Below are 17747 nucleotides of genomic sequence, written 5' to 3' on the forward strand. Positions count from 1 at the left end.
CACCTGAACTCTGCACCCAGAAATGCAGGCGGGGGGGGGCAGGGATAGAATAATAGGTTCCACACCTGGGATTTTTCCATAACAGTTGGAAGGGACCCCTGGGGGTCATCCAGTCCGACCCCCTTGCAATGCAGGAATCTCAGCTAAAGCATCCCTGACAGATGGCCGCCCAACCTCTGCTTAAAAACCTCCGAGGAAGGAGACTACACCAGAGTCGGCATCTCCTTCCTTGCTACGTGAAGCCACGGGTTCGAGTCCTACCCTCCCGGAGCAGGAGAAAATAAGCTTGTTCCCTCTTCCTTTTGTGTGTCAGCCCTCGAGATGTGTGTCGAGAGGCCAAACTCCCAGCCTAGAGGCAGGTGGGGCCTGCAGGAAGGCACAGGAGAACAGAAACAAGTAATGGGGACCCCTGGCTAGGTGGGACCAGAGAAGGCAACTCTGTGGGATGCCCTCTGGAAGACCTGTGATGGCGCTCTTGCTGCCACAGCCAGATGGGGACAAGTGGGGTGCTGCACGGTTCTGTCCTGAGCCCAGAGCTTCCTGTTCCAATTTTGAGCATCTCCCGTGTTACGATTGTTGTTGAGTCGTTTAGTCGTGTCTGCCTCTTCGTGACCCCATGGACCAGAGCACGCCAGGCCCTCCTGTCTTCCACTGCCTCCCGCAGTTTGGTCAGACTCATGTTGGTAGCTTCGAGAACACTGTCCAACCATCTCATCCTCTGTGGTCCCCTTCTCCTTGCGCCCTCCATCTTTCCCAACATCAGGGTCTTTTCCAGGGAGTCTTCTCTTCTCATGAGGTGGCCAAAGTACTGGAGCCTCAACTTCAGGATCTGTCCTTCCAGGGAGCACTCAGGCCTGATTTCCTTCAGAATGGAGAGGTTTGGTCTTCTTGCAGTCCATGGGACTCTCAAGAGTCTCCTCCAGCACCATAATTCAAAAGCATCAATTCTTCGGCGACCGGCCTTCTTTATGGTGATGCTTTTGAATTATGGTGCTGGAGGAGACTCTTGAGAGTCCCATGGACTGCAAGAAGATCAAACCTATCCATTCTCAAAGAAATCAGCCCCGAGTGCTCACTAGGAGGACAGATCCTGAAGTTGAGGCTCCAGTACTTTGGCCACCTCATGAGAAGAGAAGACTCCCTAGAAAAGACCCTGATGTTGAGAAAGATGGAGGGCACAAGGAGGAGGGGACCACAGAGGATGAGATGGTTGGACAGTGTTCTCACTTCCATACATCACTTAATTTATTTCATAAACACAGCTCGAAGAGAGAGAAAACACACACACATTCGAAGTGGTTTACTCTCCCACCGCCCCCATGCCCCTTCCCAGAAGCTGTCGTTTCTCCTTCGCTCCTTTGGGCTGTGCTTCCAGTGTCTGCAGCCAACGGGGATTTCAGGTCCGGCTTGCCATTGAACCCCTGGGTTGCTAATGGGAGTCCCCCATAGGTGTCGCAGCCGAGGAAGGAATCCCCTCCTGTTGGGGGTCCATGCCGGCTGCCCCCTGCTTCGAACTCTGCACGCCCACTGCAGAGAGACGCTCCCCTCCCTCACCCACCCACCCCCACAAAGAGGCAGAGACCAGACAGTGTTTCCAGCCCAAATACTGATCAAGAGAAGCTCAATTTATTTGAAACAGGCTTTTCGGCAACAAGTTAACAGTGGCCTTTTCGGCAGGAACGCTGGTTTGCTTGCCTGGTGGCGTTTCCGGCGGCTGGGGGCAAGGAGGGGGCAGCGGTGGTCCCGTGTCTTCAACCTAGCTTCAGCAGCTAACCCTAACCCGGCCCCAAACGTCACCCCGAGCCAGTCTGTCGAAGGAAACCTTTACATGCAACCCGCTTCCACAACGGGATGCCAGGCAGCTTTCCCTATGGCTCCGACACACTAAAGGAAGGCGAGGAGACCCAAAACTTGGCTTTATTTACTCTTGGGAAAGGCAAACTCGAACACTGGATTGCCGGCACTTCAGACGTTTCGAGCCAGAGCTCCGGGGAAGGGAAGGAGGCGGAACGAAAGAAAGGGAACGCTAACTTTTTTTGGGGGGGGGGGAAGAGAGAGATGTGGTTCCTAAACAGCAAAGTCCGACTAGTCACTGAGCGAAGGCAAACAGCTCAGGAGCAGATGGAGCTTGGGGGGGGGGAGAGAAAAGCATCAACATCCATCCAATTTTCTACAAACCCCGTTAGAATTCAGGCGCTCGCAAGAACTCTGTGCGCCCGCTTCTTCTGCTGGGAGACCCGATTGCCGCCTTTTCATCAGCAGCGCCAGACACCACGGCAAAACATGGAGAGGAAGCTTTGCCGCCGCCCCCCACCCGAAAATGAGGCTCATTTTCCAGATGCGAGGACTTTTCTACTACCAAGCAGCACCCCATCACACGAGACCGCCCCCCACGAGCGGCTCAGTCCGGGCAAGGATTTGCCAGCTCAGCTGCTGCTCGTGAAAACTGCAGGAATCGGGTGCCCTTATTCTCCAGAATCCGTGTAAATCTGCTCAATCCACCCGCTTTGTATCCCCTGCCCTCGTGGGAAGGAGAGAGAGAGCAGGTTTTCTGCAAGCGGCACGTCGTTCGGAGCCTCCGTTCCGAATTGGTTGGCAAAAGAGGCCTGCGCTAATAAGTGGGGGGGGGGCTTCGAGGGGCGTCTGCAGAGGTCAAGCAAGCGTTTCTCTGGCAAGAAGGGCTTGGCTAATACTGGGAAGCGGCTCCGGGAAGGGGGCCGCAAGCGCTGCTCAGGCTTCTGAAGCGCGGAAATAAGACTGGCCAGGGTTTTCCTGAGGTCGGCTCTCTCTCTCAGGGCAACAGCTAACTCCTAAACACGATTAACACTGAACAAGAGAAACAAAACACACATTCACAAGGTCCGTGCCGAAGGCTGCCGGATTTGGGACTCGGCCTAGGTCCCGCTTCCAGCCGGCCAAACCTTCCCCACCCCCAGAGGACCCCCTTCCGAGCACCAAACGCGTTTCTGAACTGGAAGATGCGCTGTTTCCTCGGTCGTGGCTGTTCAGGCGGCCCTTACTGCGTCCGGAGTTGATAATCTAGGGGGGAGGGAGACAGGGACGGACGGGAGACGTTTAGAAACTAGGAAAAAGCTAAAGAACAGTTGAAGACCTATTTTGAACTTAACCTAAACAAAGGGACTGATATAAATAAGGTCTGGGGTGCCAGTAAGGCAATTATGAGAGGCTTTTTTTTACAACAAAATTCTATACTTAAAAAGAAACGAGAAAAAAAGGAGGAGGAAATACTACAAAAAATAAGGGAAGTGGGGAAAAAAATGACGGCTAAACCGACAGACTTAAAATTAAAACAAACGTATAAACTGTTACAGATACAAATTAACGCCCTGATCAATCAGGAAGTGGAATGGAGGATTAAATTATTAAAACAGAACAATTTTGAAACCGCAAATAAGGCAGGAAAATGGTTATCATGGAAATTAAAAAAAAGACGGGCACAGAGCACGTTAAATAAATTGATTGAAAACAATGTAACGGTGGACAAGCCAAAGGAGATTAAGAACATCTTTCTAAAATATTATAAAGAGTTATATAAAGCACCAAAAGAATACAGTGATAAGATTAAAGGATATCTGCAACAACATAAACTAAGACAACTGACTCAAGAAGAAGTAGATCAATTAGAAAAACAGATTACAGAAGAAGAAATTGTAGAGGCAATAAAGCAGGGGAAAAACGAAAAGGCTCCGGGACCCGATGGCATCTCAATAAAATATTATAAAAAATTAAGTCAGCAGTTGGTCTCACCACTGAGGGAGGTCATGAACAATATAATGGAAAAGGGACAACTGCCTCGGTCTTGGGAAGAGGCGTATATTACGCTAATTCCAAAACAGGATTCAGATCTCTTATGTGTGAAAAACTATAGGCCAATATCATTATTAAATAATGATTATAAATTATACACTAACATCTTGGCCCAAAGATTGAAAAAGATTATGGCTTACTACATTCATCAAGACCAGGCAGGTTTCCTTCCAGGGCGACAAGTGAAAAACAATATGCGGACAATGTTAAACATTATTGAGTATTTGGATTTGAGGATTGATAAATCTGCGGCTTTAATTTTTCTGGATGCTGAAAAAGCGTTTGACAACCTGTCTTGGACCTTTATGAAAACAAATTTGGAAATATTAGGATTCGGTACTAAATTTAGGAGGGGTATAGCGGCAATATATAATGAACAAAAAGCCAAATTAATTGTAAATAATGAATTGACGGAAAATTTTAATATTACTAAAGGTACAAGACAAGGTTGTCCACTCTCTCCACTTTTATTTATACTAACTTTAGAGGTGTTACTACATGAGATTAGAACATCAGGAAAAATCAAAGGCATAAGACATGGAAGTAAAGAGTACAAAGTTAAAGCCTTTGCCGATGATATTGTAATTACTATAGAAGAACCAGACTTATTCATTGGAGAGACTTTGAAGGTTATTTCAGAATTCGGTGCATTGGCAGGTTTAAAAATCAATAAAAATAAAACAAAAATGATGGTTAAGAACTTGAGTGAGCAACAATATGAACAAATCCAAAAAGAAACAGAAATTGGGATTGTGAAGAAGATAAAGTACTTAGGTATTTGGCTATCAACAAAGAATGTTAACTTGTTTAAAGATAACTATGAGGTACTCTGGAAGGAAATTAAAAATAAGCTGGAAATCTGGGGAAGACTGAATTTGTCCTTCCTGGGAAGGATTGCCGCGATCAAGATGTCAATCCTACCGAAGATACTTTTTCTCTACCAAAATATTCCTATTATAACCAATCAGAAATACTTCAGAGAATGGCAGAAAATCATCTCAGCATTTGTTTGGCAAGGAAAGAAGCCGAGAATTGCTTACAGACTATTAACGGATAAAAAGACAAGGGGTGGTTTCTCGTTACCTGACCTTAAAATCTATTATGAGGCGGCGTGCATTGATTGGCTGGGAGAATGGATTAGATTAAAAAATTCTGACATACTTGAATTGGAGGGGGTAGAAAATAGATTTGGGTGGCACGCCTACCTATGGTACAACAAGGTAGAGGTACACAAAGGGTTTTTAAATCATATAATTAGGAGACCATTGTACCAGGTGTGGGCCAGATACAAAGACTGGTTCGAGGCGAAGACGCCAGGCTGGGTGTCACCACAAGAAGCTTTCGCAATTAAAAAATTAAATATAGAAAGGAACTGGATAACGTATAGAGAATTATTAGAAATGGATGGTGACACACAGGTGATAAAGCCATATGAAAAAATCAAAGGAAGGCTATTAAGTTGGCTAGAATATCATCAGTTAAATAGCGTCTTCGCAAAAGATAAAAAAATGAAAGGCTTTAAATCAGAAAGGTCATGGTTGGAGAAGGAGGTTGCCCAAAACAATACAAAAATTTTATCCAAGGCTTATGATTACTTGCTCGAATGGAATTTGAAAGATGAGGAGATAAAAACTGTGATGATAAGGTGGGCCATGGACATCGGTCACAACATTGAATTTGTTAAATGGTCAAGACTATGGAATATAAGTATGAAATTTACAGCGTGTACATCATTGAAGGAGAACTTATATAAGATGATGTACCGTTGGCACCTCACTCCAATTAAACTTAAGAAACTCTATAAAAAAGGAAGTAAAAACTGTTGGAAGTGTGAGGTGAATGATGGGGAGTTTTTTCATCTTTGGTGGACGTGTGATTTAGTAAAGCAATTTTGGGAAAGTATCTATAATGAACTTAAAAAAATATTTAAGTACACATTTAAAAAATTCCCAGAGGCATTCCTTCTAGGGATGGTCGGACCAGAGATTAAAATTTCAGACCAGAAGTTTTTTCTCTACGCCACAACGGCAGCGAGACTACTGCTGGCCCAGGTCTGGAAACAAAAGACAATACCAACTGTGCAGCAGTGGCAACAGAAAATCACTGAATATATGGAAATAGCTAAAATGACAATAAGAGTCAGACAACAGGGGGAGGAAACGTTTGAAAATGAATGGGGAAAGTTTATGGAATATTTGGAAAAGGTTTGCAAGATATGAAATATGGGTATATAACTCATGGCATATAAATAAAATGAAGATGGCGTTATAAAACAAAAGTTAGGAGGTGAATTATTTAAAGATAGGAACTATATAAGTTTTGGAAGAGAGGATGGAAAGCTAGAAATAAGAGCTAGAGGAGGAACTAAATATATGGGAAGGTATTCAAAGCGCGAAATATAAATTAAGAGATAAAGAAGACATATTATGAAGGAAGGGAAGTCCATGGATTTATGATTTATAGGTTTGGTGTGATATAATTTGTAAATTATTATATATTTGTAAAGTTATTGTAATCATCCTTTTTTTGTTTGTTTGTAAGTGGATAAAATCAATAAAAAATATTTAAAAAAAAGAAACTAGGAAAAAGTGTTTTTACTGTGAGCAGCGAAAGAGGGAGGGAGGGAAGGCGAAAAGTCCGTTTTGAAACTGGTGCTGAATCCGAACTGATTTGTTGTTAATTTGCTTAAAAATTTGGAAAGCTGGTCCCTGCCAGAGAAGAACGGAAAATTAAAACTCTTGGGCTACGCCGAAATGGCAAAACGGACCGGGAAGCTCAGGAACCTAGAAGACCAAAACTTTAATAAAGAAGGGGGGAGGGATTTATAATCTATCTGTAAGCAGATGGAAACATTAAAAAGATTGCAATAACAGTTGTGATGCGGCAAGTACCACGGAGACAATATGCAGAATACAGATTATTGGAAAAGATGCAGTAGAAAAGGTTTAATAATAGGACCCCCCATGGAGGGAAGGTGGGAAGTCCAGAGATTTGGAGGGATCTGTAAATGTGGATGTGTGTGGTTGTATTGTTATAATTTTACACTTGTAAAATCAAATAAAAATTATTTCCAAAAAAAAAACTGGGAAACTGATAAACATTGCAAGAAAAGAAAGATAATTTGGGCAGAGGAGCAACGTTTAGGAAGGGGCAGATTTGCTGAAGCACCACGCTGGGTAACTCCAGGGCATGGGGCGGGGGGGCACCTGTCTAGGGCCCTGATTCTAATGTGACCCACTGAAGCTGAGCCCCATCTCCTGCTGCTTCGCAAGCCCAGACCCTCCTGTTCCCCAGTGGAGTACCGGGTCAGGTTTAAGGTGCTGGTTTTGACCTTTAAAGCCCTATGCGGCCTAGGACCCTCCTACTTACGGGACCCCCTCTCCTGGTATGTCCCGCAGAGGACCCTAAGGTCCATGAATAATAATAACTTAAGGGTCCCGAGCCCTAAAGAAGCCAGATTATCCTCCACCAGGGCCAGGGCCTTTTCAGTGATGGCTCCGACCTGGTGCAATGCTGTGTCCCACGATACTAAGGCCCTGCAGGACTCGATCTCCTTCCGCAGGGCCTGTAAGACAGAGCTATTCCGCCTGGCCTTCAATTTAGCCTGACCCTTCACCCCTTTTTCTATGAAGGAACCCTCCTGGGACCCCACATTTAAACTCTTCCCTGGTCTCCTTGCTGGCCCTAGCAGGACCAACTTGACCAGTTAGCCCTGGCGAGGCTACATTTATGTTGTACATTTATGCTGTTTTAATGCTGTTTTTAAAGTCGTTTTTAATCAGTGTTTCATATTTGTTGTTAGCCGCCCTGAGCCCGGTTTTTAAATCGGGAAGGGCGGGGTAAAAATAATTTATTATTATTATTATTATTATTATTATTATTATTATATTCCCCGCTGCCGTTCACACATGCATTTGGCAACACCAACAAGGCAAGCCCCGCCCCAGCCCGTTACCCCTTTTCCAGGTGCAAGGAGGGGGAAGAACACAGGCCACGGGCACGGGGTCAAGGGGCCTCTCCACCTACCTCCGTTCTGTGTGATGTAGCGGACCCAAGGCAGGGCCTGGTAGCCGCTCTTCTCAATGATCTTCAAGTAGCGTACCTGCGCAGGGAGGGAGAAAAAGCAGAGCGAGTCACTTCCTCTCTCCATAGGAGCCTACCCGGACCCCGAGATCACCTTCCGAGGCCCTCCTTCGTGCGCCGCCTCCTCCTCGAGAGGGTGGCAACACGAGAGCGGGGCCTTCTCTGCAGTGGCTCCCTGTTTGCGGAATGCTCTCCCCAGGGAAGTTCGCATGGCGCCTTCATTTTACGCCAGGTAAAAAAAACGTTCCTATCGATGGTTGAATAAATCAGTGTTTTTCGACCACTGTTCCGGGGCACACTAGCGTGCCGCGAGATGTTGCCTGGTGTGCCGTGGGAAAAATTTGTTTATCTGATTCCTATTCAAGAGAATTACTTTATATATAGTCAATATAGGCACAGAGTTAAATTTTTTAACATTTTCTAATGGTGGTGTGCCTCGTGATTTTTTTCATGAAACAAGTGTGCCTTTGCCCAAAAAAGGTTGAAAAACACTGGAATAAATTAACAGAACTTTGTAGAATTAGCAAGCATGACGGCCAAAGGAAGAAACCGCAGGACTGGAGCGATGGCTTGCTTAGTCTGGCTTCCCCCCCCCAATCTTTGCAGCGGACACCCCCAGGGTTTGCCGACGGGGCGTGCGCCCAGCAGCCCCCCACCGTCCCGTCCCCCCGACAGCGAAGAGCTTATCACCTGGATGCCGGAAGTGGTGAAATACGGGATTTCGAACTTGACGCTGATGGGCGGCTTCCCTTCTTTATCCTCTGCTTCCACGCTGGGCAGGCCAAAGTGAGCGCGCATCAGGTACTCCTTCCCTCCCTGCAGGGAGAGGCAGGAAGTCAGAGTTCACAGCTCCCCTCCCTGAATTGTGCTGGAACCGTTGGTAAACCCCCCCCCCCCCAGAGGATGCGGAGAGCCAGGCTAGACTGCGAAGGATTATCTTCTCCCTTCCTTCCTGACCCCAAGATCCTCGGAATTCCCTGTTCCCAGTCGAGCGAGTCAAACGTCCCGAATGTCCGACGCAGGTTCCACGGATTCTGATTGGCTGCGAACAAACTCTCAGCTCACCCGCAAAAGTCTCGCAACATTCAGGGGTGCTAAACGGGGGCCAAGCGAGGGGTGGAGTTTCTGTTCCAAAAGCAGCCACGGTCAGATCCCCAAACCGACTCGATCTCCTCTCGTTGGGGTCAGGAGTTCCAGACACCCCAACCGTGCCAGATTTACGTATAAGCTAAACAAGCTGTAGCTTAGGGCCCCGCTCTCTTGCCCCCCCCCCAAGAAAAAAGTAAAGGGGGGAAAAACCTGAATGTACATTTCCAAAATGTAAGATAGAAAACAAATAAAATAAAACCTACATACAGCAACAGTGTTTTGTGTTGTGTAGGCTCCTGCTAGCCTGCTCCCTAAAATATCCCTGGTTTGCTCATTTCTATATAAAGGGTACATGGGAACACATGCAAATGGCTTGATACCTATTGGGTCCATAAATGACCATATATTCAACACAAAAGAACAGCGACAAATTTGTTGTTGGCAAAGGACAGCTGGACATAGAAAGGGCCCCGTTACCTTCAGGAGCTGAGGGCCTCGTCAAACCTAAATCCGGCCCTGCACCCCCAAAACCCAGACGGGCTTACCGGGAAAGACTTGACCGACCAGACGATGGCGCTGCTCTCGGGCACCCACTTCACGCTCCCGACGGTGGTTTTGAACTTTGGCGAGTCCGCGTCGTTCGGCACAGGGATGTGGATCTCCACGTTGTTGGCCGTGGACCTCCGCTTGAACTGGCTTTTGGCCTAAGAAGGAGCCCAGCGCAAAGGAGAAATTGGAGTCTCGTTTTTTGTCCATCTCTCCCCCCCACCGCATATTACCGGTACTTTATTAGTTTCGAAAAGGAAAATTACAATCAGCCAAAAGCAACCATACAATTTTACAAAGGGTAAATTAAATTCTTACAACGCAGATTCCTTCGTGACTCCCAGTCACCCCACAAGAAACACTAAGGTGCTACTGGAAGGAATTTTTTATTTTATTTTGTTTCGACTATGGCAGACCAACACGGCTACCTACCTGTAAGAGGGAGGGAGGGTCACACTCACCTTGATCATATACTCTATGCGGCTATGGGAATGCTTTTCTATGACCGACTCGATCCAGATCAGGGGTTTCACCTGCAGGCGAAAAGGGAAAATGAGCATCAGGAGCCTGCTCAGTCAGGAAAGGCACCGCGAGTGAAAAGAAGAGTTTGGATTTGGTATCCCGCTTTATCACAACCTGAAGGTGTCTCCAAGCGGCTAACATTCTCCTTTCCCTTCCTCTGTGAGGTGAGTGGGGCGGAGAGACTTCAGAGAAGTGTGACTAGCCCAAGGTCACCCAGCAGCTGCATGTGGAAGAGCGGAGACGCGAACCCGGTTCACCAGATTACGAGTCTACCGCTCTTAACCACTACACCACACTGGCTCTCAAAGAAAGAAAGAAGAGATAGAGAGGAGTAGGAGGAAGGAGGGGGGGAGGGAGAGAAGGAAGGAAGTTAGGAAGGAGAGGGGGGGGGAAGGAAGAAGAAGAAGAGGAGGAGGAGTTTGGATTTGATATCCCGCTTTATCACTACCCGAAGGAGTCAAAGAGCGGCTAACATTCTCCTTTCCCTTCCTCCCCTGAGAAGGAAGACTTCAGAGAAGTGTGACTAGCTCAAGGTCACCCAGCAGCTGCATGTGGAGGAGAGGAGACGCGAACCCAGTTCACCAGATTACGAGTCCACCGTTCTTAACCACTACACCACACTGGCTCTCAGGAAAAAGCAGGAAGCAGAGAGGAGGGGTCACTCTCTGGACGGGCAACCAGGCCAATAATTTGGGAGAGGACTTTGCATGGAAGGTATAGCATAACGATAACAACAATAATAATAATTGTTGGGCAGCTCCCAACAGAATATTAAAAACATCAAATGTTAAAAAGTTCCCCAAGCAAGGCTGCCTTCAGTTGTCTTCTAAAAGTCAGGTACAGTGGTAACCCGAAAAGTACGCAACCCGAAAACCGTGCTTTGCGCATGCACAAACTGCGCATGATGCTTCTGCACATGTGTGGATCGCACGCGTGCCGAAAAACGCTTTCGGGTTACCGGAGTACGTAACCCAAAAATACGTAAGCCGAAGCGGACGTAACCGAGGTACAACTGTAGTTGTTTATTTCCTTGACATCTGATGGGAGGGCATTCCACAGGGTGGACGCCACCACCAGACGGCCCTCAGAGCTGGACCTCAGTGTCCAGGCTGGGCAATGGGGGTGGAGACGCTGCTTCAGGGATAGAGGGCCAAATTGTTGTCCCAAAGAAGCTGGAGACCCAAGTTTGGGAAACACCGGGCTAGACTGAAAGGGAAGAAGAGAGCAACAGAAAGGAGGGGGGGAGGCGTAAGGAGGGGGTTTGCTCCTGCCCCCAAATCAACACAGACTCACGTGAGTGTTCAGGCGATAAGACATGAGCTCAAACTCCCCATCGGGCGGGATGAACGAAATAGTCCTGTCGTTTTCGAAGCGAGAGAGGCGGACGCACTGGTGGAACTTCACATCCTCCAGTTCCACAGATTTGCTTTTGCCTCCTGGTTGGAAAATAATAATAATAATAATAATAATAATAATAATAATAATAATAATAATAGTAATAATAATACCCCACCCATCCGGCTGGGTTTCCCCAGCCACTCTGGGCAGCTCCCAACAGAACATTAAAAACACAATGAAACTTCAAACATTAAAAGCTTCCCTAAACAGGGCTGCTTTCAGATGTCTTCTAAAAGTCAGATAGTTCAGTGTTTTTCAACCACTGTTCCGCGGCACACTAGTGTGCCGTGAGATGTTGCCTGGTGTGCCGTGGGAAAAATTGAAAAATTACTTTATATGTAGTCAATATAGGCACAGAGTTAATTTTTTTAACATTTTCTAATGGTGGTGTGCCTCGTGATTTTTTTCATGAAACAAGTGTGCCTTTGCCCAAAAAAGGTTGAAAAACACTTGAGATAGTTGTTTGTCTCCTTGACATCTGCTGGGAGGGCGCCACCACCGAGAAGGCCCTCTGCCTGGTTCCCTGTAACCTCACTTCACACAGGAAGGGAACTGCCAGAAGGCCCTCGGGAGATGGACCCCGGTGTCCGGGGTGGAGATGCTCCTTCAGGTATTCTGGGCTGTCTAGGGCTTTCAAGGTCAGCACCAACACTTTGAATTGTGCTCAGAAACGTCGTGGGAGCCAATGTAGAAACAGAAAACGCAGCGCCGTTGCCCGACTGAGCACCCTCCATTTCCAACAAGCTTTTTCGGCAGGAGAGTTTTATCCCTGTCCTTCGCAGAGGGAGTTGGAATGTTTTTATATATACAGAACCACGGTTCAAAAAACGGAACCGTGGAATTGCAGGGAACCCGTGTCTGGGCAGCAGGCAAAAACCTAGCAGAGGAAGAGGAACCTCTCTGCGCCGAAGTCACCCCCCGAGGATGACATTCTCAAGGGTGAAAGGCAACAATGACTTCTCCCGTGACCCGCTTCCTTCACTGAGCAGAAGCGAGAAACACGGGAGTTTTCCTTCCTAGAAAGTAACTAAACTAGGTTCCGAACAGTCACAAAATGAATGAACCGAAAAAGCCTGAAAAACAAAAACGCAAAATAAATAGCAAAAACAAAAGCGCCAAACTTAATCCGTTTCAGAAGTCCAAAATGCTCGGGAAACCAAGGTGCGGGCTTCTGATTGGTGCAGCCGCCCCAGAAACAATTGCCGACAGCCGCATTGGACGTTCGGCTTCCGAAAAACGTTCGAAAACCGGAACACTTGTTTTCAGCGTTTGAGAACTAAGGTACCACTGTAGTTGAAATGACGTCCCTATCCTGACCCGCCTCTCTCCCCGCAAAGGGCGAGTTCCTCGAAGAGGCAAGGAAAGGACCCAAAATGTTTTGGGAGCCGCTGCAGACATACTCACGGCCAGTGTTGTCGAAGAGGACTTTGTCATTTAAACCCAGGCGGAGCTCCGGCATTCCGGAGAGGAAGACCCTCATTTTGATGGAGCCCACGATCTCGCTGCGCAGAACGTTCCCGTTAGCGCTCACCTGGGGGCGGGAGGGAGGGGGGGGTCACTGGACGAGGACCGACAAGGCACCGACCAGCCGCAGGAGGCCACTTTTTGAGGCCTGCCGGCCGATGACGGCAGCTCAGGCAACAGCCGAGGGGTATAGACAGATCAACTGAGTGCGCGGAGGCAAGAACAGACGCAAGGAAGTTCTCCAGCCCCCACCCCCACCCCGCGACACGGAAGTCAAGTGGGCAGCTTCCAGGCCGCCGGATCGGAGGGTTTCCTCGTCCTTCGACCATCTCGCGGTTGGCATTATCGAACTTGCAAGCTCAGGCTGAGCAGGAAAAGCATTTCAGTTCCTGAAACTTGCAAGCTCAGGCTGCGCAGATAAAATATAGCGGACAGAATTCTACAGGGTGGGGCGTTAAGCGTGCAAAAACAGTCCAGATCGCAGGCATCTTCACTCGGTCGTGAAGTGCCTAATTTTGAACACTGGGAAATCTGGTGGTGGAGCCAAGGGCTGAGAGGGAGGGCAGTGGGCTCTCCCTTCTCCGGCCATCTTTGCGCAGGCCAAGGGGTACGCATGTCCTTCTTGTAACGCCGCCCCCAGCGCAACGGGTCTACGCCCTACAAGCCTTAGGGACCTTCCTCCGAAAGCTCGTAAGCAGAAAAGCGGACTCACCAAGAGGTTCACCGATTCGATGACGTCCAGGAAGACCTCGTTTTTCCGGTACTTGATCCCTTCCGAACGCCAAGACACGGCGTTGGTGACGGTGGCTGGAGGGCGCGGAGCCCCAGTCTCCAGCTTGTGACCTTCTTGGGTTATGTACCTTTCCAAACACAGGCAGGAAGTCAAAATGTGACGCTCTGGACCTTTCAGCCCCAGAGAAAAACTTAAAACGATTCCCCTAGCTCGCCGGAAAATGACGAAGGGATTTAAGCACACACCACCAATCTCTTCTCCCTCAAACCCCAACTTGGATCTCTCAACTCAGCAGCAACTCCTGACACTCCTGAGCTCAGACGTCTGCAAGCGGGGAGCCACCACAGAAAAGGCCCCGCCACTCGTCTGTAGCAACTCTCTCCTCTCCTGCCAAGGTTTTAGCAGCCGGTTTTAAGTCTCCGACTCCTTCTCTCGGAGATTCGGACCAGATACTTACTCTTGCAAAATTTTGCTGTCCGTGGTCTGAGGGTATCCAAAATCCATCAGCTCGTCCAAGAGTTCGTAAATGATCACAAAGTTGTCCCGGATGCTCTCTTCCTCCAGCTCTTTGAAATACTCGGAAAACACCTGAAAGGGTCAGAAAAGAGCACGAGGTCACCCAGGACCAAATGTTAAAGTGGCAGATAATAAAGGGTAAAGGGACCCCTGACCATTAGGTCCAGTCGTATCGGAATCTGGGGTTGCGGCGCTCATCTCGCTTTACTGGCTGAGGCAGCCGGCATCCAGCTTCCGGGTCACGTGGCCAGCAGGACTAAGCCGCTTCTGGCGAACCAGAGCATCGCACGGAAACGCCGTTTACCTTCCCGCCGGAGCGGTACCTATTTATCTACTTGCACTTTGACGTGCTTTCAAACTGCTAGGTGGGCAGGAGCAGGGACCGAGCAACAGGAGCTCACCCCGTCATTGCGGGGATTCGAACCGCCGACCTTCTGATTGGCAAGCCCTAGTCTCAGTGGTTTAACCCACAAATAAAAAAAGGTTGTTCACAACCTTTGAAACTGCTAATGCTGGAAAGGTGCGAAATGCATTTGACAACCATCCCCGGATTCCTCCATCGCTGTTGATTCAATCCTGTACAGTGGTACCTTGGTTCTCAAACTTAATCCGTCCCGGAAGTCGGTTGCAAAACCAAAGCATTCCAAAACCAAGGCGGGCTTTCCCACACCGAAAGTAATGCAAAATGGATTGATCCGTTCTAGACTTTTAAAAAAGAAAAACCTAAAACAGCCATTTAACGTGAATTCTACTCTCTAACGAGGCCACTGATCCATAAAATGAAAGCAATAAACGATGTACTGCAGTCACACAATCAATCAATCACTCAATCAATCAGTAGTTGAACTGGGTTCCACACAATCCCAAAAACAAAACAAAAAGAGCTGCAAAAACAAAACCGCAAAATGAATAGCGAAAACAGACAGAGCTCATTGTAACACTCAAAACGTATGGCACTCAAATCGGAGCACGTTCGGCTTCCAAAAGAAGTTTGCAAACCGGAACACCTACTTCCGGGTTTGCAGTGTTTGGGTTCCAAGTTATTTGAGTCCCAAGGTGTTTGAGAACCAAGGGACCACTGTATTAGGCTTCTTCGCCCAAGGGCATGACAGAATCCACATTGTAGGGGGGGGGACCTCAGGGCCTCAGCATCTCTGACTCAGTACATCTGCAGGGAGGTAGTAATTGCCACACTTACCTGAACAACCTTGTAGAGGAAGGAAAACACCAGAGAGACACAGGCGTTCTTCTTAGAGGTGGCAACCACTGGGAGGGGGGCTGTGTTGAGGAGCTTGTCGCTTAAAAGGTGGCGGGGAGCATCAATAAACAAATTTGCAGGTTTTCAAGTTGCCGGTTATCTGTTGACACAACGCCACTAGGCAAGTAATACTGCTAAATTTAACAGCGTGAAATCTACCAGGGGTGGCTTTTTCCTGACGCTGACTAGATTTAAACGTAAACCCTATTCATACACAAATATGCCCTTAAGACAGGATTTGCAAGCGAAAGGACAATGGGGAGACTTTCCCATTTCTTTCCTCTTTGAGGTTAATTTGGGAGAGTCAAAATGGCTTCAGGATTGCTCATCTGTACTACTTCAGACACATAGTTAATATACTGACATATGTGTTTGCCTTGTACATGTAAGAACGCTTACTGTACTTTTCCACGTTTAAGACAAGGTTTTTTTAATGATAAATTAATGTTTAAAAACGGGTCGCCTTACACACACAGATAGTGCTGAGCAGGGACTGGGGATTGGTTGATGCCTTGAGCAGGAGAACAACTCTTGGCAATCCCCCCCAAAAAAAGCTCAACAACTCTGGCCAATTTCCCTCTATTTTCTTAATGTTGGGTCTCCCAAAATAGGGGGCGTCTTATACACAGGAGGGGTGTTGTACCCGGAAAAATACAGTATTTTATATTTGGGACCTTGGAATTCTTATAAAAAGGGGATTTCATAGCAACCACCTGCCTTGTATTGTGAAGCGGCCCTCCTCTGCATAAGAACTTGGAAATGCACGTTTTGCTTTGGCAAAGGATACGATATAAGTTGTTGTGTTTGATCCACATAAACCGGACGCCTCCGTGGGCCAGGATGGGAGACAGAGTCCCTTCCTCTTCCTTCTCCATGAGGATCGGCATAAAATGCTCCACTTCCGACATGTCGACATCCCCGCGGTAATTCCTGCAGATGAGGACCTGAAAATCGGCAGGAGCGTACGGGGTGGTTTGGGGCAGAGAGAGAGAGAAAAAAGGAATCTTCAGTGGCTGGAAGAGAAGTCTAAACCATGACGTTGCCACTGTTTGGTCACACCCAGGAACCGTCCCCAGCAGCAGCAGCAGCAGTACTGTGCCTACGTCCGGGGCCCAGAAGGAAACGGCTGGCTTCCTGATTTCTGAAGGAGCCGGGGCCAGAAATCTGCAGGCTTCGTTGCTCCTTTTGCAAGAAAAAGGCAGCCCCCGCCCAGTGACAGGCAGGGCCTTCCTCTGGGAGAGGAAGTGGGGATCAGCCCCCCACCCAGCTAACTCCCTGGTTGACAATAATAATAACTATTAATAACAATAGCATTAGTACCCCATCCAGCTAACTCCCTGGTCACTAATAAGTATTAGTATTTATAACGCAGCCGGATGACTCCCTGGTCTTCAATAATAATAATAATAAGTATTAGTATTAATACTAGTATTGGTACCCCAGCCAGCTAACTCCCTGGTTGCCTAATATTATTTTCATTTTTATTATTTCGATATTATTTTATTATTATTATTTATACCCCAGCCACCCTGGGGCAGTTTCCGACCCCATATCATCTTAATGTTATTATTTCAACCTGCCCATCTGTCAGCTCTTCCCCAGTCACTCTGGGTGGCTTACAGCGCACACACACACACATAACCAAATGTCAAGCCTTTCTTTCTTTTTTATTAAGAATTTATAAGATTTTCCAATTAACAGCACAAATCATTAAACTTTTCATTAACTCCCCCCCCCCTCTCCCACCGAGGGGAGCAAAATATCCTCACTCCCCTCTCACAGGAGTTACTAAAATCATTTCACGTTCAAGCCTTTCAAGCGTGACAGGGCTGCCTTCCGAGACCTGGTCAGGTATGCTTCTGCTCCTGGCTAGGGAGGCTCCATTCCCTGGGGGGGGGCATGAGGAGGGAGATGGGGAGGAGACGTGGGGGTGGGGGAGGGAGGGAGGAGGCCCATTGGAGCCCCCACCCACTCAAGGGACCCCCCCTCCCCCCCGCCTTCCCGGAAGTTGGCGGCCTGTCAGGCGGAGGCGGGTAGACTGCTCCTGCCCAGGGAGGCTCACCTTCCCTTTGAGGTCCAGCACGTAGACGGCGCTGGCGGACATGGCGAGGCGCTGAGGGGGGGGGAGGCCCACAGGCGACCCCTCCCGGGTAGCAGCAGCAGCAGCCGGCCACTGAGAGCCGGCAGCAGCCTCGGCGAGCTCGCAGGCGCCGCTTCCCCGCTTCGGAGCCGGAGAGGCCGCACCAACGATGAGCGCGGGCTAGAGAGGCGCTCTCTAACGTCGCGCGCGTCGTGACGTAACGGCTAGAG

The 17747-nt window shown here is 48.1% G+C and overlaps 1 protein-coding gene across 1 annotated transcript; it reads right to left on the minus strand.

Annotated features, from left to right (window-relative positions):
- Window positions 1-1591: 1591 nt before the first annotated feature.
- Window positions 1592-17603, minus strand: AP1M1 (adaptor related protein complex 1 subunit mu 1). The gene is made up of 12 exons (XM_033136685.1): window positions 17500-17603; window positions 16225-16381; window positions 15378-15445; window positions 14121-14251; window positions 13643-13790; window positions 12871-12997; window positions 11362-11504; window positions 10008-10079; window positions 9546-9704; window positions 8602-8727; window positions 7855-7930; window positions 1592-3039 (listed from the first exon to the last, which is right to left on the minus strand). Exons 1-12 carry the CDS (start codon window positions 17539-17541, stop codon window positions 3017-3019), a joined length of 1272 nt encoding a protein of 423 aa, XP_032992576.1. The 5' UTR covers window positions 17542-17603; the 3' UTR covers window positions 1592-3016.
- Between the last annotated feature and the right edge of the window lie 144 nt (window positions 17604-17747).

Source organism: Lacerta agilis, chromosome 18 (genome assembly GCF_009819535.1).
Source record: "Lacerta agilis isolate rLacAgi1 chromosome 18, rLacAgi1.pri, whole genome shotgun sequence".
In the NCBI taxonomy this organism is placed as follows: Eukaryota; Metazoa; Chordata; class Lepidosauria; order Squamata; family Lacertidae; genus Lacerta; species Lacerta agilis.

What these genes read in the sequence shown, in the direction of transcription:
- AP1M1 (XM_033136685.1), bottom strand. Translation starts at nt 17,541, where the DNA reads ATGTCCGCCAGCGCCGTCTACGTGCTGGACCTCAAAGGGAAG. An exon ending in GACAGCAAAATTTTGCAAGA is followed by an intron (nt 13,791 to 14,120) that starts GTAAGTATCTGG and finishes GTGTTTGGAAAG; the next exon opens with GTACATAACCCAAGAAGGTC. An exon ending in GCATAGAGTATATGATCAAG is followed by an intron (nt 9,705 to 10,007) that starts GTGAGTGTGACC and finishes GCTCCTTCTTAG; the next exon opens with GCCAAAAGCCAGTTCAAGCG.